We start from the raw sequence: 25,594 nt of genomic DNA on the forward strand, positions 1-25,594 counted from the left end.
CAGCCTTTGCTTGATACTTTGTTGAAGCACCTTTGGCACCAATTACAGCCTTACTACTCTTTTTGTATATGATGCTCCAAGCTTGGCACACCTATTTTTGGGCAGTTTCTCCCATTCTTCTTTGCAGGACCTCTCAAGCTCCATCGGGTTGGATGGGGAGCGTCGGTGCACAGCCATTTTCAGATCTCTCCAAAGATGTTCAATCGGGTTCAAGTCTTGTCTCTGGCTGGGCCACACAAGGATATTCATAGAGTTGTCCCGTAGCTACTCTTTTGTTATCTTGGCTGTGTGCTTCGGTTCGTTGTCCTGTTGGAAGATGAACCTTCGCCCCAGTCTGAGGTCCAGAGCGCTCTGGAGCAGGTTTTCATTAAGGATGTCTCTGTACATTGCTGCATTCATCTTTTCCTCGATCCTGACTAGTCTCTCAGATCCTGCTGCTGAAAAACATGCCCACAGCATGACGCTGCAACCACAATTCTTCACTGTAGGGATGGTATTAGCCAGGTGATGAGCGGTGCCTGGTTTCCTCCAGACATGATGCTTGCCATTCAGGCCAAAGAGTTCAATCTTTGTTTCATCAGACCAGAGAATTTTGTATCTCACGGTCTTTTGTATCTTCCGTCTGGCCACTCTAGCATACAGGCCTTATTGGTGGAGTGCTGCAGAGATAGTTGTTCTTCTGGAAGGTTCACCTCTCTCCACAGAGAAATGCTGTAGCTCTGTCAGAGCGACCATCAGGTTCTTGGTCACCTCCCTGAATAAGGACCTTCTACACCAATCGCTCAGTTTGGCCGTGCGGCCAGCTCTAGGAAGAGTGCTGGTGGTTCCAAACTTCTTCCATTTACAGATGATGGAGTCCACTGTGCTAATTGGGACCTTCAATGTTGCAAACATTCTTCTGTACCCTTCCCCAGATCTTTGCCTTGATACAATCCTGTCTCGGAGGTCTACAGACAATTCCTTGGCTTCAATTTCATGGCTTGATTTGTGCTCTGACATGCACTGTTAACTGTGGGACCTTATATAGAAAGGTGTGTGCCTTTCCAAATCATGTCCAATCAACTGAATTTACCACAGGTGGACTCCAATCAAGTTGTAGAAACATCTCAAGGTTGATCAGTGGAAATTTGCAAAGATTTCAAACTAACTTATTTCATGTTGTAATTATGGGGTATTGTTTGAAGAATTTTGAGGAAAATAATACATTTAATCCATTTTGGAATAAGGCTGTAACATAACAAAATGTGGAAAAAGTGAAGCACTGTGAACACTTTCCAGATGCACTGTATATTTTAAAACTCACAAACCTTAGGTTCTTTAATTTACAGTGTGTACTTGACAGTCCAGTTGACAGCTGCTTCACTCCTGGATCCTGCAGGTCATTGTTACTCAGGTCCAGCTCTCTCAGGTAGGAGTTTACTGATTGTAAAACTGAGGCCACAGTCTCACAGGACTGAGCACTGAGTTTACAGCCAGACAATCTAAAAAAGGAAGAAAAGTATCTTTTATCACAATATTTTTTTTCATCCAACATAAAACTTCAAAAACGAAATACATCATTTGTGATTAAATTCACTAGGGGGGATTTAAAAAAAAAAAACTAGCAATGCCGGTATCATAATTGAGTCCGATACTGTGCTCACATACTTGTACTCATACTCATAAAAATGCTCCAACATAAATCACTGATACCGTCTGATGTACGAATGTCATTGCATAAACATTCAGTGCACAAATTAAAATCACGTTATGTCCTAGTCTGATTAATAAATCCTAAAAGTAGCGGGACAATATGCAGGACATAAGGCAGTTGTGATGGAAATGCTTTAGATTAGATGATTGTTCAAAATAGAATATCAGGAATGCATCATATGCAAACTCTGATATTACACCACATATATTTTTCTTTAATAGTGGCGAACACAGCATATACACATGAATGGTCCTTATACTAAGACTGAAAGTTCCCCCACTATTGGTGCAGATTGCCAGCTTGAACAGGGCCGTGATGATTCATTTTCGGGTCAGAACCGGTGGTACCTGCGATAAGGACCTATATTAAAGTCCTATCAGAAGGGAAACTGCTCCCTTTTGATTGCAATTCAGTCTTCTGATTGCATTTATTTGTGAAATTAAATTGACAGTAAGCTGGCTAATTTCAATGAATTGTCTCAAAACTTTCCCCATTTTACCAAAATTTGGAGGAAAAACATTAGGGACATCTGGGAGGCGAATTAGCGATAAACACACATTTCTGTATGGAACTGGCTTAAGGGCAGATTTCTTTTGCGATAAACCAAAACGTGTGCGACAGAGTTTTTAGGCACGACATCATCACGCACATAATTTTTATCGATAAAAGGCCATTTGAATGGAAACAGACAGAAAGACGGCAAATTTGTTTTACGCATTTTCGCTTTGTCAATAACAGAATAGCGCGAAAAGTGGATGGAAACTAGGCTACTGAGAGGACAAGCTGTTTTCATAGGTAAGATTGCAGATACTGAGGATGCAATAAACATCACAATACTCTATGCCCTACTTTTGTTCACAAATTGTTACCCACAATTCCCCATAATCCACCACGGGGAAGAAGTTCGAGCTGGCAGAGGAAGTGCGTGCAGGAGAGAGAGCGCAAGCAAGAGAGAAGCCAGTTTACAGCTTCATTCACTCCTGCAATGTTTTATTTCATGCTGTATGTATTCAATTACTTTTTGACAAATCATTACTAGATAAAATAACATAGTAACATATAAAGATGCAAAACATACAGATAGATTTTAAAATGTACTCTTTATTTATATTCTATACTGAATTTTGCCATTAAGCTGAAGAATTCTTTATAAATTAAATAATTATGAACAATTTTTAACAGTACACTATATAGTAAATGTGAACTCATTTAAGCAAAGTAAAGTCAAATCCAGGGGTGGATTCAGTGAGCATCTTGAAACAAGCCCTGATAATAAATCAAATGGATTGCAAAATGGATTGCTGTGATCTGTATGCCAATGAATAGCTTATGTTCAGTAATAAGGTAATAAACAATACATTGTATTCTAAAGCCTTTTTGTATTGTCTTATCAATGATTAACTCTTCTGCTACAAGAAAGTAATACATTTTAATTATCTGAATATTTTGTATTATATATATATAAATATATATATATACACATACATACATACACAAACTACCGTTCAAAAGTTTGGGGTCATTTGCCTGAAATGTGTCTCATGATCTTAAAAATCTTTTGATCTGAAGGCGTATGCTTAAATGTTTGAAATGATTAGTTTTATAGACAAAAATGTATAAAACAAGTTTATGACTTGGACCGAATAATTAAGAAAAGAAGCCAATAAGTGCCCATCTTATAGATGAGAGCTCCTCCAATACTGTTTAAAAAGCATCCCAGGGTGATTCCACAACAAGTTGGTTGAGAAAATGCCAAGAGTACATTTCTGCAAAATCTATCATGTCTGGAGGATTTTGGATTTGTTTAGTCACAATATAATTCCCATACTTCCATGTCTATTATTCCATTGTTGTGATGACTTTACTATTATTCTAAAATGTGAAAACAAAATAAATAAAGAAAAAACTAAAGAATGAGTGTAAAGGTATTCAATGGAAGGGAGGAGGCGAGAACCGGCTTGATGGTATAAATAACAGTTTAATGGTGAACTTAAAAGACAACATAAACACACACATGACGGACATGTCAGCTAACGATCTCTCTCTCCCGCACGGCCCTCTGCAGTCAGCCTTTAAACCTCACGGAGGCATAATTACAGGACCGGGTGTGCAGGATCACGACCCGGCCCCGCCCTCCGCCCTGCCACAATGAGTAATTGCCCCTAAACTTTAGAATGGAATAATATATATTATATATAATAAATATTTTTTAATATTTAAAAATAACAATATATAATTATTTCAACAAATACTGTATTATTGTTATTTGAGGGGCTTTTTCAGCAAATATTTGTATATGCGATTAATTAATTGGGACACCATATAATTAATTTGATTAAAATTTGTAATAGATTGGCAGCCCTAATTAATATATTATTTAATGGAACAACATGCAAGGCGCAAGTATTTTAAAAGTTCATATGTGACGTTGTTTCTGTGACAGCCCCAGAGCTCCAATGCTTGGTGTATACATCAGCATCTGATTTCACTCACTCATTTCGTTCACTCAATGCTGAGATATAGTGCAATCACTGCAATTCACTTTATAGAAAATATTGAATGAGTGAACAATTTCGGACACAGCTATGATGTCTCGTGGCCTGGATGGAACAAATCTGTAGCTCGGACCAGGACTGCGAGACATCATGACAACGTTGTCCCATCTCACCATTTCTACACTTTTGGTTAGCAGCATGACAAAACCACGGAGCACTGTACACTGCAAGCGCCCTGGGGCGTAGATAGCGCTGATCTTTCGGCATTTAATCACACAGTGTTGCAATGGCAGAATGAATGAAATCAGGCGCTGGCACGGACAGACCTCCACTTTCACTATAAATGCTGATGTTAGAAAATTATCCGATATTGACACATAATCCTGCTGTACATCCTGTGGTTGTGTGATAGTTTATAAGCCCAGATCACTTACTCTGGTATTATAACCTAGTTATTTACACTGCAGTCAATAGATGAATTCGACTTGAACTGCATCTCGATTTGCTGATCACGAGATTTGCCTGTTGCAGTCGGGGGAGGAGTTGAAAAGAGAGCAGTTAAGCAGTACACTCTCGTCATATGCTGAACCTACACCAGTAATGGCAGATCACGCATGTTTGCTTGCTTTATTGCAGATGAAGTGGAATTCAGACAGACAAATGTTTGAATTGTACAAAAAATAACCAGAAACGTTGTTCATTTGAAAAGTTTATGTGCTGCTTAATACAGTGCCTGTTGTTTGTATAAGAAATCCAATAAAATCCTATATTTTAATTTTTATGAATAAACATGTTATTACTATAACAAACATAATATAGCATGATATAAAAATTATGTACTGTTATAAAAAACGGAGTTTCGAGAGTTTTCACCAAATTAGAGGTGTCAGAATAAACACCATGGTAATGTCATACTACCATGCTACTCTTATTACTGACATAGTAGTAGTAAAAGTAGTATGTGAAGTATGCAATTGCAAACACAGCCCATGAAATGCATGTAACTGTTGTGAGTCTGGCCACCAAGTCAGAGGCTGCAACAACCGGCTGCTCTCGCTGTACTTTGATGGCATCTCTCCACCGGCCCACGACATGGTTATTTTAATGACTGTAGTGGAGAAATACAGTGAGCATCATTCACTAAAATACATGGCAGAAAACGAAAATGAAGCAGAAACGATCTTCATGTGTCTGATTTATTGTGGTTCAAAAATGCCTTTAGACTATTAATTATATTTTCCATCTAAAATTAAAATTATTAATTAACATGTTTTGTGCCTATTTATTATCAAAATAAAAATAAATTAAAAAAAGGTGTTTACATTTTGTGAAAATGAATCAGAAAAATAACAAACTCTGGCATGGATTGCAAGACAACCAAAACTTTGAAATGATGAGTTCTCTGCTTATGATGAAAAACATTTCCATTATTTGATAGTCAGCCCCTTTATACTTTACTATGGCCAACATTATATTAAAACAGCACTATTTAGATGTACATTGTTTGTTTGTTTCTTGGTAGATTTGCATTTTAAAATATACAATTGGTTAATTAAGATTCACAATTCCTGACATTTAATAGTAGAAAACATTCCCTGTTTTAGTTCAGTTATGATCACAACTTTATTTTAACAATGTAAAATGTCAGAATAATAGTAGAGAGAATGATATATTTCAGCTTTTATTTCTTTCATTACATTCCCAGTGGAACAGAAATCTACATAACTTTGTTAGTATTTGGTAGAACTGCCCTTAAATTGTTTAACTTCCACAAGCTTCTCACAATATGTTGTTGGAATTTTGGCTTATTCCTCCAGACATAACTGGTGTAACTGAGTCAGGTTTGTAGGCCTCCTTACTTGCATATGTTTTTCAGCTCTGCCCACAAATTTTCTATCAGATTGAGGTCAGGGCTTTGTGAAGGCCACTCCAATACCTTGACTTTGTTGTCCTTAAGCCATTTTGCCACAACACTGGAGGTTTGCTTGGGGTCATTGTCCATTTGGAAGACCCATTTGCAACTGATCTTTAACTTCCTGGTTGATGTCTTGAGATGTTGCTTTAATATATCCATATAATTTTCCTTCCACATGATGCTTTCTATTTTGTGAAGTGCACCAGTCCTTCCAGCAGCAAAGCACCCCACAACATGATGCTGCACCCACATGCTTCACGGTTGGGATGGTGTTCTTCGGCTTGCAAGCCTCACCCTTTTTCCTCCAAATATAATGATGGTCATTATGGCCAAACAGTTCAATACTTGTTTCATTAGACCAGAGGAAATTTCTCCATAAAGTAAGATCTTTGTCTCCATGTGCACTTGCAAACTATAGTCTGGCTTTTTTATGGCAGTATTGGAGCAGTGGCTTCTTCCTTGCTGAGTGGCCTTTCAGGTTATGTAGATATAGGACTCTTCTTTACTGTGGATAAAGATACTTGTATACCTATTTCCTCCATAATCTTCACAATGCCATTTGCTGTTGTACTGGGATTGATTTGCACATTTCGCACCAAACAATTTTAATCTCTAGGTGACAGAATGCATATCCTTCCTGAGTAGTATGATGGCTGCGTGGTCCCATGGTGCTTATACTTGCTTACTATTGTTTGTATAGATGAACGTGGTACCTTCAGGCCATTGGAAATTGCTCCCAAGGATGAACTAGACTTGTGGATGCCCATGATTCTTTTTTCTGAGGTCTTGGCTGATTTCTTTTGATTTCTCAATGATGTCAAGCAAAGAGGCACTGAGTTTGAAGGTAGGGCTTAAATTATATCCACAGGTACACCTCCTATAAGATGATAATTGTCTAATTCCCTAAAGGCTTGATACAATTTTCTGGAATTTTCCAAGCTGCTTAAAGGCACAGTTAACTTAGTGTATGTAAAACGTCTGACACACTTGAATTGTAAGATAGACAATTAAAAGTGAAACAATCTGTCTGTAAACAATTGTTGGAAAAATTACTTGTGTCATGCACAAAGTAGATGTCCTAAAGGACTTGCCAAAACTATATATTGCTAATTTGAAATCTGTGGAGTGGTTAAAAAAAAATTGTTTTAATGACCTCAACCAAAGTGTATGTAAATTTCTGACTTCCGTATAAATGGTAGAAATACCCCATAGTCCATTACTTTGGTTGTCTTTGGGCCACAATGTCCTCATTCTTTCCCATACTTTTTGACGGTTTATTTAAAATTAAAGTTTTTACTGCAAATGTACATCATCCCCAGATATTGGTTATCGGCCTCTATAATGACTAATAATCGTTATCAGCCATGATAAAAACATCTAATAATACAGACTATATATTTATTCAATTAAATGCAGCCTTTTGCTAAAAATAAATAATATATATATATATATATATATATATATATATATATATTTATTTGAATTTTTGTGCTGTGAGGAACTGTATTTAAGCACTTTGTATGATAAAAATTATGTAATGCTACGTTGAAAATAAATTTTCTATTTTCATTTCATTAAAGTTTTAATTGATTTATTTAGACATCTTTTTGGTGATCAAATGTAATAAAACTGTCAAAAAATGTGATTCAGATTAAAGAAAACCGAATGTGTGATTTATTTATTTTTTTTCATTTTTGATAGTTTCTTTTAACTAATAAACACACTGTCCTCAAATCATCAGTCTCACTGTATTGTATTAGAAAACTGCTACATTACAAATAAATAAAACAAAAAAAAGGTATACCGAAATCAGTATCTGTACTTGTACTAGGCCTCCAAAAAAATGGTATTGGGACATCCCTATTAAAAAACAAACTTAAGAAATTTTAACCATGCACACTTTTATTGGTAGCTCTGTGGAATTTTTACAAACAATCGAAGAGTTCTTTTACGAATATCAAATTTGACATTAATTTTATTTATCTGTAGCTGACCTTAATATCTCCAGTTTAGTACTCTTCAGTCCAGAAGTGAGCAGCTCCAATCCAGATTGATGCAGCTCATTATTACTGAGGTCCAGCTCACTCAGGAACGAATTTGCTGATAGCAGAGCTGAAGCCACATATTTGCATGACAGCATGGTGAGTTTACAGCATTTTAATCTAGACAGAAAAGAATTATCAAATAAAAACATTCTTGTATTTAAGGAAAAAAGAAAAGCATTTAAAATTATAATAAATTTTCATTTTGCATATGTTCAAGTTAATTTTAGAGAAACACCACATCAAAGAATACTTTTTTTTTTTTATGGACAAAGGCTTTTGATTTATGGGAAAAATCACACTTCATTAAAGGTGCACAAATGCCATTTTAGAAATTCACTCTTCATAGTCAGCCACCATTCATTTAATCCATGAGTGAACTATCCAATAACAAGGCAGTTACTGAGATTAAGCGAGTAGTATTTGGCTGGTTATGTGATAATTACATGGCAGCCCCCATGAGGGTACCCTCTCCATATAGATTTAAACAGCTTTTTATAAGGTTACTGAAATGACTGGATTCTTCATCTCACGTGACTGGTATGTATGTATGTGTGTGTGTGTGTATGTATGTGTATGTATGTGTATATATATATATATATATATATATATATATATATATATATATATATATATATATATATATATATATATATATATACACACACACACACACACACACAAGCGTCAAAAGTTTTGAAGCACTTGACTGAAATGTTGCTCATGATCTTAAAAATCTTTTGATCTGAAGGCATATATTTAAATGTTTGAAATTAGTTTTGTAGACAAACATATAATTGTGCCACCAGATTCATTAATTTCATTATAAAACTAACATTTAATAAAAAACAAAACGTTTTTGAAATTGATGACTTGGACGAATAAAGAAAAGAAGCCACCAAGTGCCTAACATAGATGGGAACTCCTTCAATACTGTTTAAAAAGCATCTTAGGGTGATACCTCAAGAAGTTGGTTGAGAAAATGTCAGGAGTCTGCAAATTCTAGGCAAAGGGTGACTACTTTGAAGATGGTAAAATATAACACAGTTTTTATTTATTTTGAATTTTGTTTAGTCACAACATAACTCCTATAGTCCCATTTATGTTATTCCATAGTTTTGATGACTTTAATAGTATTCTAAAATGTGAATTTTTCACATTTTGTTATGTTGCAGCCTTATGCTAAAATGCTTAAAAAAGATTTTTCACATCAATCTACACTCTATAACCCATAATGGCAAAGCAAAAACCACATTCATTAAAAAATTCATTAAAAAGAAAAAAACTTAAATATTGCATTGACAAGTATTTAGACCCTTAACTCAGTACTTGGTTGAAGCACCTTTGTCAGCGATTATAGCATTGAGTCTTCTCGGCTATGATGTGACAAGCTTTACACACATGGATTTGGGGATTGTCTGTCATTCTTCTCTGCAGATCCTCTCAAGCTTTGTCAGGTTGGATGGGGACCATTAGTGGACAGCCATTTTCAAGTCTCTAGAGAGATGTTCGATTGGGTTTAAGTCCGGGCTCTGAGTGGGCCACTCAAGGACATTCACAGAGTTGTCCCTAAGCCACTCTTGCATTGTCTTGCCTGTGTGCTTAGGGTCATTGTCCTGTTGGAAGGTGACCCTTCGGCCCAGTCTGAGATCCTGAGTTCTCTGGACCAGGTTTAAAAAAATAAATAAATACATATACATTTTCTCCCCTTTTCTCCACAATTTGAAATGCCAAATACCTAATGCGCTTGTTGAGTGCGTTATCACAGAGACATGTGCCAGCAGAGTGCATGTGGAGGCTTCAAACCATTCTCCGCAGCGTCCAAGCACAATTCAACACATGCCCCACCGAGAGCGAGAACCAAATTATAGTGACCATGGAGGTTAACCCCACCTCTACCCTCCCTAGCAACCAGGCCAATTTGTGGCTGCTTTGGAGACCTGGCTGGAGTCACTGAGCATGTCCTGGATTACAACTCGCGACTCCTGGGGTGTAAGTCAGCTTCAATACTCACTGAGCTACCCAGGCCCCCTTTGGACCAGGTTTTCATTAAGATATTTCTGTATTTTGCTGCGTTCAGCTTTGCTTCAAGCCTGACCAGCCCCCCAGTCCCTGCCACTGAAAACCACCCCCACAGCACGATGATGCTTACACCACCAAGATTCACAGTTGGGATGGTATTGCGCAGGTGATGAGCGATGCCTGGTTTCCTCCAGACATGATGTTTGTAATAGAGGACAAACTGTTCAATATTAATTTCATTAGACCAGAGCATCTTGTTTCTCAGTGTCTGAGATTGCGTTAGGTTTTAGGTTCTCAATGTCTTGCACTGAGAGGCTTCAGTCTGACCATTCTGCCATAAAGTCCATATCAGTGGATTGTTGCAGTAATGGTTGTGCTTCTGCAAGTTTCTCCCACCTCCACAAATGAAGCTCAACCAGAGTGACCATCGGGTTCTTGGTCACCTCTCTTACCAAAGCCCTTCTCCCCCGATTGCTCAGTATGGCTGGACGGCCAGCTCTACAAAGAGCCCTGGTTGTCCCAAACTTCTTCCATTTAAGAATTATGGAGGCCACTGTGCTCTTGGGAACCTTCAATGAGGCTGAATATTTTTGTAGCCTTCCCCAGATCTGTGCCATACAATCCTGTCTCGGAGCTCTGCAGGCAGTTCCTTTGACTTCATGGCTTGGTTTTGCTCTGATATGCATTTTAAGCAGTGAGACCTTATATAGAGGGATGTGTGCCTTTCCAAATCATGTCCAATCAATTTAATTTGCCAGAAGTGGACTCCACACAAAGTGTAGGAACATCTCATAGATGATCCAGAGAAATAGGATGTACCTGAGCTAAATTTCAAGCATCATAGCAAAGGGTCTGACGACTTATGTAAACGTGATATTTCAGTTATTTCTTTGTAATTAATTTGCAAAGTAATCAGATATCTGGTTTTTGCTTTGTAATTTGGGGTATGGAGTGTAGATTGATGTGAGAGTATATGAGAATAGTAATTTAAAGCATTTTAGAATAAGGCTGCAACATACCTCTGAATACTTTCTGAAAGCACTGTATGTGTTTAAATTTACAATACATTTTTAATGAGTGCATGTTCAATCATGTGTTATTGGGATACCTGTGATACATATACTGAAAATCAATACTATGGTTCATTCCCCATATGATCAGTATGCTTTCCTACATTATCTACTTTTTGAATGTTGTTTCCCAATATTTCAGTGATGACCTGTAACTTACCTAAGTATCTTCAGTTTACAGTGTGAACTCGTTATTCCAAAAGAGAGCAGCTCAACTCCTGAATCTTGAAGGTCATTGTTACTCATGTCCAGCTCTCTCACAGGGGAGTTTGTAGACTGTAGAGCCGAGGCCACAATTTCACAAGACTGTTCAGTGAGATTACAGCCTGCCAATCTAAAATGGGAGCAGATAAAGCAATTAATTCAAAATATATTAGGGGTAACACAAGTCTAATTTTCGGAGGCATCTGGTTAACTGAATGACGGAATTGAAAACTTAGCTAAGTAAAGATTAGTACACTCCATTGCCATTGACAAAATTAGTATGATGGCCTGATGAGTTTCTTTAAGTGATATACAAAAACAAATCAGTCAAAGTCTAATATGTGGTTTCATTATAAATGTTGCATCACATGCCGTTTTCCTTGTTTTTGCCGAATCAAAAACACAAAAAGACGATTTCTTCAAGACTTACAAACATATTTAAATTTTAGATATTGAGAAGTTTGTGATTTCCAGACACGTGTATAATTGGGTTTTATCAAAGTTTATTATGTCTCATTTGGCAATTTATCTCTAAAGGTGAATTAATGAGAGAAAATGTGTTTGTTTTTAAATAAAACTAGCACTCTGTCTCATTACTAGAGCGCATGCATGTTAAACAGACTATGCTGCATGGAGAGAGATGATGAGACATATGCATGGAGAGACATGGATTTTTAGTGCTATAGAAAGAAACTGTTGATTTCTTGTGTTCCAATGTGTGCATTACTAATTTTCACCAACATGTAAAAAGAAAAATGTGGGGATTTTGTGCACTGTGAACACGGAATGTGCGGGGATACTTAAAATGTTGTAAAACACATTAAATCCCACTACGAAATTCATTAAGTGGGTTTTTTCCTGCTATTTTCTACACATTGGTATAGCTGCTGCTAAGACATTAGGAAATGAGCGAGGACAGTGCTAGGAGAGTGCGCTCTGTGTCTGCACGATCTTGCGCATGTACACGACTGTGCCTTGGCACATCCAGTAAATTATGCATTTGTGCATCTTTGCAAGATATATATACACGCGCTCGCTCCTCAGTTAGAAGACTTTGTTCACTAGTTGTTTGCTTGCACTAATGTTATAAATGCAGCACTGGCCAGATCGAGCAAGTGACCATTCTAGCAACTGGCCCGAATCTTTCTCACACTGGCCCTGGGCCATCAGGCAGTCCTTATAGTTGAGCCCTGAGTACACGTAAAAGTTAAGGTTTTTCCCTTCTTCAAGAATGAACAAGGATAGAGTAAATAATATTTCAATTGCCTATTAATTGGGGTCGAATTTAATGAAAGATATGCGAGTTGTGCTTTGCGGTATGGCAAAAATTTGAGCAGCATCTGGAGTGGTAGGCCGGTGCTACCGATGGCAGTGGTGAGCGCACATTCATAGAAAACAATTGTTTTAAATTTTAGAACATGCCATGTTGTCCGCCAGATGCTTCCGGTGTGTGACCACCTTTAGGTTCAGCAAAGACCACTCTTCTTATCAAGAACAATTTTTCACTTGAATATAGTTGGATATGTGGCTCTTTAGGGATCAAAAGACTTCTCAATATATTATTATAGTTTCTTTCAATCAACATGGTTTGCAGGATCTCTTAAGAACCAGAGATTTAAAAGTTATTTAGGGAATTTAAAAAGGTTCTTTAATGGCACCATCCTGTAACACTTTTGGCTCTCACTGGAAAACCTTTTTTTTTTTTTTTTTTTTTTAAGAATGAATCCTTAACTTCTAAGCTAAAAGTGCTTACACAAAACTCACAGAGCTTTTCGGCAGTTCCTCACAGCTGGTACCAGCCTCCTTTGAGCCTCCGTGGATGTTGTGTTGTATTTCTTGAGGTTTAATTCTTCAAATACATCCTCTGATATCAGCAGCATGTTAGCCAAAGCTGAACAGTGAGCAGGTGAAAGATATTTTTTACTTTTTGCTTCAGATTTGAGGAAAGCTTGAATATCTTCAAGAATAGAACTGTCCTTCATTTCAAGTAAGCAATGTGAGAGATTAATCCATCTTTCTGGCTTAACATCCTGTTTTTGACTTTGTTTTAGGTTTTTGATCACTTTCTTTATGCTTTCCGGGTTGTTCTCCATGCGTGTTAGCAAACCTTTAAGAAGTCTCTGATTTGACTCCAGTGTGATGCCATGAAGAAATCGAAGGAAAAGATCCAGATGGCCATTTTTGCTCTTCAGTGCTTCATCTACTACATCCTTCAGAAACACATCCAAAGGAACACCTTCAGACTGAGATTTGTACTTTTCTCTCCTTTTCTTTTTATGAAACATTTTCAGAACATCTGTGTTCTTGTGTAAATAGCTGGAAAATGCATGAAGTGCTGCAAAAAACTCTTGAAAGCTCAGATGTACAAAGCCGTAGACCTTCCTTGAATAGATAACTGATTCTGCCCCAAAGATCTCTGTGCAAATTCCAGAATACACTGAGGCCTCATTGACATCTATGCCACTCTCTCTCAGGTCCTCATCATAGAAAAGGACATTGCCCTTAATCAGAGCTTTGAAAGCAAGTTCAGCAAGTTTCAGAATCATATCTGTGTCTGACTGCAGTAGCAACTTTGGATCTTTCCCATTTCTCTCATCTCTCTCATCATACTTCTGTATCTTCATATTGGTCTGAATTATCAGGAAATGTATGTACATTTCTGTTAGAGTTTTGGGGATTTCTGCACCATGATCTTGTTCCAGGATTTTCTGAAGCACAGATGCTGAGATCCAGCAGAAGACTGGAATGTGACACATGATGTGGAGGCTTCTTGTTTTTCTTATGTGCAAGATGATTTTGCTGGCTTGATCCTGATCGCTGATCCTCTTCCTGAAATATTCCACCTTCTGAGGGTCATTGAATCCCTGAACTTCTGTCACACGGCTGATATATTGTGAAGGGATTTGATTGGCTGCTGCTGGTCTGGATGTTATCCAGATGAGAGCAGAGGGCAGCAGCTCACCTTTGATGAGATTTGACATTAACGCACACAATGATGATGTCGTAAACACGTCAGAAACTTTCTCACTGTCAGAAAAATTCAATGTAATTCTACTTTCATCTAGACCATCAAAGATGAACAAGACTTTACATAGATCATACATCTTTGAGTCTAACTCAAGAAGTTTTGGATGGAAGTCTAGAAGTAGTCTGTGAAGGTTATATTGGTCATCTTTAACCAAGTTTAACTCGCGAAATGGAAGAAAAAAGATAAAATCAACATCCTGATTTGCTTTTCCCTCAGCCCAGTCCAGAATGAACTTCTGCACAGAGACTGTTTTTCCAATTCCGGCAATGCCTTTGGTAAGCACTGTCTTTATTTTTTCTTTCTCGTCTTTTCTCTCCCTTTTATAACTTAGTTCAGATATGGGCTGAAAAATGTAATTGCAGTTTATTGGAGTGCCTTGCAAGCGTTCAGTCTTAGCTTTTTCTATTTGTACAACCTCATGTTCTTCATTCACCCCTTCAGTCTCTCCCTCTATTATGTACAGCTGGGTGTAAATCTTATTCAAGAGGGTTTTATGCTGTTGTATGTTGATTCCTTCAAATAAGCTCTCGTACTTGTTCTTCATGCTTTTTTTGTGATTCTCTTTGACATTTTGTAGGCTATCATCTACTGGTTTGTACGAGTCCTCATGCAGGTCTCCAGTTACCTCCAGTGCATGTGTGCTGGTCACACAGGGCTCCACATCTTCGAGCTGCATCCCACAGCAAACATCGTAGACCACATCAGCAGCTACAGGGTGGCAGTGAGCACCACCAACAAAGCTTGACTCTACTATGTGAGAGTGTGTAACGGAACATATTCCAGATTTGTTACTGCACTGAAGACAGTCGCAATCTTCGGACGGACACCTGAACAGATCCTGAACCACCTGTTCCTTTGTCCCACTGTCGAAAAAGACAGATGTGAGACAAAAAGATGTTTTTTGTTTTTTAAAAAGACTGAAATGGATTAAAATATTAAGTAATTATATGCTATAATTATAATCATAATTCGTAAATAATGTAAGGCAAAGAGAAAATTTGAATTTGATAAATAATGAACACAAGGGAAAACAGCTTTTAATTTTATGTGCTGAACTCTGAATTACATTTTATTAGGTACATCTGTACACCTACTTATTCATGTGATTATCTAATCAGTCAATTGTGTGGCAGCAGTGCAATGCATAAAATCATGCAGATACGGGTCAAGACCTTCACGTCAACCATCAGAATGGTGAATTTTGTTTATTTCGACCGTGGCATGATTTTTGGTACTAAACGGGCTGGTTTCAGTATTTCTGTAACTGATGATCTCCTGGGATTTTCACACACAACAGTCCCTAAAGTTTACTCAGAATGGTGCCAAAAAATAAAATAATTCCAATGAGCGGCAATTTTGCAGATGGAAACGCCTCTGTAACAACCCTCACGGGATGGATGACAGGAACGAGGCTCCAACTACAAGGTAAGGCTTTAATTGCCGTCTTTCTCCCAACACTTTACAAAGATACACTATAATATAATACAATACAATAGAACACAAGCACACTGGGTTGGCTTGTCGGGTTCTCCCGACTGGAGGCTCTGTGTCTGCTTTTATGCCACTCTCCTCGTGCTCACTGGAATTAGAGACAGGTGTTAGGCATAATTTAGCTCAGGTGTAAGCGCCATTACCGCTTTCCTCTCCCGGACGGGCGCTTGACCACGCTCCCGCTGCCACAGCCTCGTTGATGAAAGAGGTCAACTGAGAATGGCCAGACTGGTTGAGATGATAAAAAGGCAATGGTAACTCAGATAACCAATTGTAGAGAGCAGAATAGCATCTCAGAAGACACCACATGTCAAACATTGATGCGAATGGGCTACAACACTCGAAGACCATGTCGGGTTTGACTTCTGTCAGCCAAGAACAGAAAGCTGAGGCTGCAGTGGGCACAGGCTGACCAAAATTGGACAGTTAAAGAATGAAAAAAAACAGCCTGGTCTGATGAATCTAGATTTCTGCTGAGGTACACAGTTGGGTTCCACTACTGTCAGCCAAGAACAGAAAGCTGAAACTGCAGTAGACACAGGCTCACAAAAACTGGACAGTTAAAGACTGAAAAAAACAGCCTGGTCTGATTAATCTTGATTTCTGCTGAAGTATCAGATGGTAGGTCCAGTGCAGCCTCAGCTTTCTGTTCTTGGCTGACAGAAGTGGAACCCGATGTGGTATTCTGCTGTTGTAAACTAAAAACTGTTGTACATGAAAATCCCAGGAGAAAAGCAGCTACAGAAATACTCAAACAAGTCCGTCTGGCACCAAAAACCACGCCTAGGGGTTGAAATAACTGAGATTTTTTACCATTCTGATGATTGATGTGAAGAAAAAAAAATTCTCCCCAATTTTTGGCATGCCCAATTCCCACTACTTACTAGGTCCTCGTGGTGGTGCGTTTACTCACCCCAATACGGGTAGTGGAGGACAAGTCTCAGTTGCCTCCACTTCTGAGACAGTAGTTGCATGACAGCGGAGACTCACAGCATGTGGAGTCTCATGCTATTCTCCGCGATCCATGCACAATTTACCACGCACCCCATTGAGTCTCTCTCCACTAATAGCGACCACAAGGAGGTTACCCCATGTGACTCTACCCTCCCAAGCAACAGGGCCAATTAAATGTGCAACTCCAGGGGTGGTATTCAGCGTCATTACTCTGAGCTTCCCAGGCACCAATTGATCTGAATATTAACTGAAGGTCCTGACCCATATCTGCATGATTTTATGCACTGCACAGCTGCCACAGGTGTACCTAATAAAGCTGTAGGTGAGTCTATGTCATAGATACAGTTGAAGTCAGAAGTTTACATACACCTTAGCCAAATACATTTTCACAATTCCTGACATTTAATTGAAGAAACTTTCCCTGTCTTAGGTCAGTTAGGATCACTACTTTACTTTATTTCAAGCGTGTGAAATGTCACAATAATAGTAGAGAAAAAAAATTATTTCAGCTTTTATTTCTTTCATCACATTCCCAGTGGGTCAGAAGTTTACATTCGCTTTGTTAGTATTTGTCATTGTTTAATTGGGCCAAACATTTTGGGTAGACATCCACAAGCTACTCAAAATAAGTTGCTGGAATTTTGGCCCATTCCTCCAGAGAGAACTGATGTAACAGTGTCAGGTATATAGGCGTTTTCAGTTCTGCGGCTGCCCACAAATTTCTTTCTCGAATTGAGTCAGGGCTTTGTGATGGCCACTACAATACCTTGACTTTGTTGTCCATTTTGCCACAACATTGGAGGTTTGCTTGGGGTCATTGTCCATTTGGAAGACCCATTTGCAACAGAGCTTTAACTTCCTGGCTGATGTCTTGAGATGTTGATTCAATATATCCACATAATTTTCCTTCCACATGATGCCATCTATTTTGTGAATTGCACCAGTCCTTCCTGCAGCAAAGCACCCCCACAACATGATTCTTCACCTCCATGCTTAACGGTTGGGATGGTGTTCTTCAGTGCAAGCCACACCCTCCAAACCTAATGATGGTCAATATGGCCAAACAGTTCAATTTTGGTTTCATCAGATTAGAGGTCATTTCTCCAAAAAGTAAGATGTTTGTCCACAAGATGTTTGGGGGAAGAAGCTGTCATGTAGTCGGCTGGTACGGGTCCTGATGCTGCGATACCGCCTGCCTGATGGTAGCAGTGAGAACAGACCATGACTCGGGTGGCTGGAGTCTCTGATGATCCTCCGAGCTTTTTTCCCACACCGCCTGGTATATATGTCCTGGAGGGAGGGAAGCTCAACTCCGATGATGTTTCTGGCAGTTCGCACCACCCTTTGCAGGGCTTTGCAGTTGTGGGCGGTGCTATTGCCATACCAGGCGGTGATGCAGCCAGTCAGGATGCTCTCTACAGTACTAGTGTAGAACCGTGTGAGTATGTGGTGGTTCATTCCAAACTTCCTCAGCCGTCTCAGGAAGACGAGGCGCTGGTGAGCCTTCTTCACAACGGCCTCAGTGTGGACGGACCATATGAGTTCCTCAGTAATGTGGACACAGAGAAACTTGAAACTGCTGACTCTCTCTACCGGTGCTCCATTGATGGTGATGGGGCTGTGTTCTCCGTCTTTCTTCCTGAAGTCCACTACAAGCTCCTTGGTTTTACTGACATTGAGGGAGAGGTTGTGCTCCTGACACCAGCGTGTCAGAGTGTGCACCTCCTCTCTGTAGGCTCTTTCATCATTGTCAGTGATCAGACCTACCACCGTCGTATCGTCAGCAAACTTAATGATGGCATTGGAGCTATGTGTTGCCACACAGTCATGTGTGTATAGTGAATACAGGAGTGGGCTGAGAACACAGCCCTGCGGGGCTCCAGTGTTGAGGGTCAGTGATGAGGAGATGTTGCTGCCCATTCTAACCACCTGATGTCTGCCTGACAGTCTGATGTCTGCCTGACAGAGAGATGCAGCGGTGTTCACGGCGGAGTCTTTATTCCGTTTGTAGTCCGTGATGATGTTAATTCCCTGCCACATACTTCTAGAGTCAGTGGTGTTGAACTGACCTTCAAGTTTGTGCCTGTACTGGCGTTTGGCTTCACTGATACTGTTACGGAGGGCATAACTGGCTTGTTTACGCTCCTCCGTGTTAGAAGAATTAAAAGCGGAGGTCCGCGCGAACATCGCCGTTAACCCATGGTTTCTGGTTGGGGTATATCCGTATTGTTTTGGTCGGAACAACATCCTCTACGCACTTCCTGATGAAACACGTTACGCTGTCAGCGTAAACCTCGATGTCGTCATCAGAGGCGGACCGGAACATCTCCCAGTCCGCGTGATCAAAACAGTCTTGTAGCGCAGAGTCTGATTGGTCCGACCAGCACTGGATCGTTCTGAGGGTGGGTGCTTCCGGTTTCAGTTTCTGCCTGTAAGCGGGCAGAAAAAGAACGGAAGAGTGGTCCGATTTGCCAAATGGGGGGCGAGGGAGGGATTTGTAGCCATACCGGAAAGGAGAGTAACAATGATCTAAAACCCGGTCCCCTCGTGTGTTGAAGTTTATGTGTTGGTGTTATTTTGGTGCTATTGTTTTAAAATTTGCTTTGTTGAAGTCCCCGGCAACAATGAACGCAGCCTCAGGGTGCGCGGTTTCCTGCTCACTTATACTCCCATACAGTTCCCTGAGTGCCCGGTCTGTGTCGGCTTGTGGGGGGGGATGTACACAGCTGTGATGATGACCGCTGTGAATTCCCTCGGTAGCCAGAATGGTCGACACAGAAGCATGATATTCCAGATCAGGAGAGCAGAAAGACTTGATGAAATGTACGTTCCTCTAATCACACCATGATTTGTTGATCATAAAACATACACCACCACCTCTGCTTTTACCTGAGAGGTCTTTCGCTCTGTCCGCTCGGTGCACGGAGAAGCCCGTGATTTCGTTGGCCGAGTCTGGAATCTCCGTAGACATCCAGGTTTCTGTAAGACAGATAACACAGCAATCTCTCGTCTCTCGTTGGAAAGAGATCCACGCTCTCAGCTCCCAGAGCTTGATGTCCGGAGACTGAACATTTGCCAGTAGTATACTGGGTAGCGGGGGTCAATTTGCACGACGTCTTACTCTGATGAGAACGCCGGCTCTTTTTCCCCTATTCCTTCTGCGTTTCCTCGGCCGAGCAGCCCAGACAAAGGGCTCCGCCGGCGTGTTTGTAAACAGCGGGTCGGCATTGAGGAATTTGAAGTTCGGTTTTCGATGTGTAATTGTAGAACCAATGTCCAAAAGCGTTTGTCTGTCGTAAACGATAAGGCAGACAACATCCAAGACAAAAAAAACAAAGAACTGTAAACAAAACAAACAATAAACCGCAGTGTTGTATCGGAGCTCGCAACGCAGCAGCCATACTCGGCGCCATCTTGAATCCTATATTTTGATATAGGACTCATTATACTGTGGATATACACTACCAGTCAAAACTTTTGAAACACTTGACTGAAATGCTTCTCATGATCTTAAAATGTTTTGATCTTTGGCATATGCTTAAATGTTTGAAATTAGTAATTGTGCCACCATATTAATTTATTTCATTATAAAATAAAAATAAAAATTGTAATTAAAAGTTTTTGAAATTGATGACTTGGACAAAATAATAAAGAAAAGAAGCCAATAAGTGCCCAACACATATGGGAACTCCATCAATACTGTTTAAAAAGCATCCCAGGGTGATACCTCAAGAAGTTGGTTGAGAAAATGCCAAGAGTACATTTCTGCAAAATCTAGGCAAACTTTGAAGATGTTAAAATATAACACAGTTTTGATTTATTTTTGATTTTGTTTAGTTACAGCATAATTCCCATAGATCCATTAATGTTATTCCATAGTTTTGATGAATTTACTATTATTCTAAAATGTGAAGAAAAAATGATATGTGCTTTATTTGATTAGCACTTTTTGCACCAAACTACGTTCATCTCTATGAGACAGAATGCATCTCCTTCCTGAGTGGTATGATGGCTATGTGGTCCCATGGTGTTTATACTTACATTTACATTTATATTTGGCAGACGCTTTTATCCAAAGTGACTTACAGTGCACTTATTACAGGGACAATCCCCCCCGGAGCAACCTGGAGTTAAGTGCTCAAGGACACAATGGTGGTGGCTGTGGGGATCGAACCAGCGACCTTCTGATTAACAATTATGTGCTTTAGCCCAATACGCCACCACCACTCCGGTACTTGCATACTATGGTTTGTACATATGAACGTGGTACCTTCAGCTGTTTGGAAATTGCTCCCAAAAATGAACTAGACTTGTGGAAATACACAAAAACATATTTGGAGGTCTTGGCTAATTTCTTTTGATTTTCCCATGATGTCAAGCAAATTGGCACAGAGATTGAAGGTAGGCCTTAAAATACATCCACAGGTACACCTCCAATTCAGTACTTCTCCTATCAGGAGATAATTGGCTTACTGTCTAAAGGCTTGAAATAATTTTCCAAGCTGCTTAAAGGCACAGTAAATTTAGTGTATGTAAACTTCTGACCCACTGGAATTGTGATAGTCAATTAAAAGTGATACAATCTGTCTGTAAACAATAGCTGAAAAGAGTACTTGCACAAAGTAGCTGTCCAAACAACTTGCTAAAACTACCATTTGTCAATTTTAAATCAATGGAGTGGATAAAAAAATGTGTTTTAATGACTTAATGACTGTAGATATAAACTGCCCAATCACTTTTCATGTCATCTAATTTTACCTCTACACATACATTAGATAGCCACTGAGCTGCTTATAGATCTATCTAATATGGAAAATTCTAGAAAAATACACAACATTGCAGTTGGCATACATTTTTTCAGGCTCTTATTTATACATGTATTTAAATAGGAAATAAAGGATGTAAATCAATAAACTAAATTAAAAGTGATTTAGCCCGAATACAGTAATAACTTTTCAGATTTGAAACTATTTCTACAAACTCTCACTTCTTATTTCATATCTCATTTAAGAAGGTAAATGAATGGACTCACCTGGGGTGAAAGGGTCCTGCTTTATTTCTGAATTTAAGAGGTTCAGCCATGGACCTGTCACTTTTCAAAGACATGTAGCTTGGTAGTGGAGATGCAGCTCTCTCCCTCTCTTTCTTTGAAATACTGAAAATACTGTAATTCATTAAAATACATGAAAGCCAAATCAGAGGTTTTTTTGAAGCTGTGGAACTTAAAAAAAAAACAAATGGAAGGAATGGATTTTAAAAAACCTAATCTATATAATAATTTAGAGTGGTGTGGGATTGGGTGTGCCACCTTATAATTCAGCAAAACTAGGGCGCTGCCATTAGCTTAATTTAATTTGGACCACTTCTGGTATAAGTCACTTCCTAGCTATGCACAAATACTACATTATCCTGCTTTATATTACAGACTGGCAATAAACATGACATATTATTATCATTATTATGATTTTCATAAAATCATTGGTTTTGAGCACAAATAGTTTTACCGTTTATTAGGGTTGGGCGATGTCCCCTAAATTGGCAGTGGACGATGTTGACAGTAAAACATCGCGATGGACCGGGGTATATAATTTCATAGAATTTTCAAAAATTATATGACAAATTATTATTTCGTTATTTTACTAACCCAACTAATGACTCGTCGGCGCTTTATCAGTAGTTGCACGACACGTGAAGCATTATTTATTTATTTTTTTTGATTTCAATTAAGAAGAGTTGTGCACTTTTTATTTTAATATATCTCTTTACATAAATACTATTTTTCACTTAAAAACTAACATTTCTTTATTTTACTATCCCAACTGACTCATCCGCGCTTTCCAATAGGTTGCACGTAAGGGGGAAAAATATTTCTTCCACTTAAGAAGAGGTGGAAGGTGCACTTTTAAGCACTTTTTATTTTAATATATCTCTTTACATAGATATTTTTTTTTCTACTGAAAAACTATAATTTCGTTATTTTACTAGCCCAACTAATTAGTAGCCTACTCATCCGGGCTTTGTAATATATTGCACGTAAGATAAAAAAAAAAAGCTTCCTTCCACGTAGAGTTGATACAATGGCGTTGGTGTTGGTTGCTAAAAAGGGTACTACTTCGCCTATATGGCAATTTTTTGGATTTAGACCTGATGAGAGTGGACAGCCAAGGGACCCGTCCGAAGTTTTGTGCAAGATCTGCTCATGTGTGATCCGCGCAAAAGATGGGCAGACGACCAATCTTCATGACCACTTGCGTGTGCGCCATCCAGCAGAATATGCCACCTTGCCTGCACGTGCTGGATATGTTGGTATTTCTGGCCAGAAACATCGAAATTTAAACATGGTCTTTGGTGAAAGATATTAGACTTATTTACGCATGTTTCCGTCTGTTGCGGAGCTATTCGATTTTGCATATTATTTTATAAACGTTCATTTGTGTAGTTCATATGACAACTTTACAATATTTCAATAACATAATTTATTTTGTAGCCTGTGCTGAAGTTAATTGTGCTGCTAATTATAAGTGAAATGTTAATGCCGAGTTTCGGTCTGAGTGTTGTTCCCGTTTTCTTGTTCTTTATTTGTTGTTCTTCTATGTTTTAATAAATGTGTGTTATTCATGTTCACCTTGTTTCTTTCATTTGATTTGACATTGTGGATTTATGGCCAAGGAAATTTTTCTTTAAAAGTTTTAACCAGACAAAAGTTATTTGACGTTCGCTGGTCAGGGTTTATCTTAAACTGCCGCTTCAGTGTATACAAGAGCTATGTGACAATGAGCAAGATTTTCTGAGACACTACAACTACTAATAATTAATTAATAAAGGCTATTTTCTTGTAGCCTACAACATAAAATATTTTAATCTAAATGTACAGTGTAAGACATGTAAAAAAAAGACAAGAAGCTAACAATGTCAAGATCAATACTTGTGCAGCCTGCCTGACACGGTATTTTCACAGACTAACACGTCACGTCTCTGGCATATACTACAGTATTTAAAATAGCATATATGCATTAGTTATATTCTCAATTTAATTTACAGAGCAATCCCTGCAAAGTTTTTAGGTTAACTATAGAAGAGACTAGGATTAGTGAGTCACACTAGCGAGACTCGCAAAAGGGGGCGTGGCATCACGATGGTGGCTCTACATCGTGATGTTGGTCAGCCATCACGATGGACGATGATATCGTCCATCGGCACAACCCTACCGTTTATCACCTTTTGCCATTGTTTAATCACACACTGTTGCACTGGTAGAATGAATGAAATCAGGTGCTGACACAGACAGTATTACACAATATCTGCAATGCCTCAACAAACTTTACACAACCAGCAGAGAGAAAAAAGATGTCAGGAAAATGCTGCTTCAACTTTCTTTGCACAAAAACTGCATTTTGTTTCATCTTGGCAAAATAATAAATATCTTTTACTCTCCATTATTGTCAGAGAGCATTCACTCTTTCTAAGCTGTGTATAGAAAACAAACGCTCAGATCTAGCATTGATGGCTTAAGAAACATCACCTTCGGAGGTTATGCTGGTACATATGAACACAATTTCAGTAAAGAAAGAAGCAGATTTTATTACCGTCTCTACAATACAACAAAACCCAACAACAAGTGAATGATTTACTTACTCTTTTACTATAAATGCTGAAGTTAGAAAATTATTCGATATTGGCACACAATTCTGCTGTACACTGTGTGGTTGTGTGATGGTTTATAAGACCAGATCACCAACTCTGGTATTATAACCTTTTAGTTATTTACATTACAGTCAATTACACTTTCTCACATTCGTGGGAATGTGCTTACTTCCACGTTGCAAAATAAGGTGGATACAGTGAGGTTAGTACTTCAGTAGGGTGTGCATGCAAAGTGTGACAACAGTGGCAAAAAATGTGTTAAGAAGGTAAGCCATGTAATTCTCATATTAAGGGAAAAACAGTACTTAAAGCTACACTATGTAACTTTTGGCCCTCCAGCGTTTAAAAAATTTAATTGCATGCGTCTTGCAGGAAGAACATTGTTTTGGTAATGATGCAAGTTGTGCTTCGGCTCTGCTCCTCTGCACGGATGAATGTGGTTCAAGACATCGGTGTACACATGGATACAGGAAATCTTATCAGAGCGAATGGACAAATAAATAATGAAAAAAGGAAAAGACGGATATAGGGTTGCAGCGGTATACCGGTTTCATGGTATACCACGGTTTGAAAATTGACGGTTATCATACCATGTACATTTGCTTATCTATGGTATTGAGAAAAAAATGCAACCGGATGGATAATCTCACTTTCTATAATCTCATAATCTCCTTTCCTCCTTGTCTCCCTGTCAGACTCGTCAACTTGCGACATACACACACAAATGCAGCGGAGAAAATGTCAGAGAGAAGCGAGCCGAGGGGGACTGACATGAGTGTGTGTGTGTGAGTTAAAGCAGTGTTTCTCAACTGGTTTATTCGGACTGGGTCGCAGACAGCAAGGAAAGACCAATGCCATGGTTCTCCCATTGAAGATATTTTGGCGGCCGCCTGAGTGACAGACTATAACTGCTGAGGCAGATTTAATGATAATCTCGCAAACAGCTAAAGCAGACATGGGCAATTTACAGCCTCATTTATCGTAAAAGCATTTTTATTTTTCATTGGATATTTCAGTTAACTTGCATTGGGACATA

The 25,594-nt window shown here is 38.8% G+C and overlaps 1 protein-coding gene across 3 annotated transcripts in view; it reads right to left on the minus strand.

Moving 5' to 3' along the window:
• Nucleotides 1-25,594, minus strand: part of si:dkey-13n15.11 (NACHT, LRR and PYD domains-containing protein 12) — a 41,098-nt gene that overhangs the window by 6,437 nt on the left and 9,067 nt on the right. For 2 of the 3 annotated variants that reach the window (XM_052101192.1, XM_052101184.1), the window contains exons 6-10: nt 21,947-22,078; nt 13,206-15,332; nt 11,398-11,571; nt 8,098-8,265; nt 1,308-1,481 (exon numbers count right to left, since the gene is read on the minus strand). In XM_052101192.1, the coding sequence (XP_051957152.1) occupies nt 1,308-1,481; nt 8,098-8,265; nt 11,398-11,571; nt 13,206-15,332; nt 21,947-22,078 (2,775 nt within the window). The remainder of the gene's footprint in view (nt 1-1,307; nt 1,482-8,097; nt 8,266-11,397; nt 11,572-13,205; nt 15,333-21,946; nt 22,079-25,594) is intronic. The other variant, XM_052101201.1, reaches the window with a different exon arrangement.

Source organism: Xyrauchen texanus, chromosome 3, assembly GCF_025860055.1.
Source record: "Xyrauchen texanus isolate HMW12.3.18 chromosome 3, RBS_HiC_50CHRs, whole genome shotgun sequence".
Taxonomy (NCBI): domain Eukaryota; kingdom Metazoa; phylum Chordata; class Actinopteri; order Cypriniformes; family Catostomidae; genus Xyrauchen; species Xyrauchen texanus.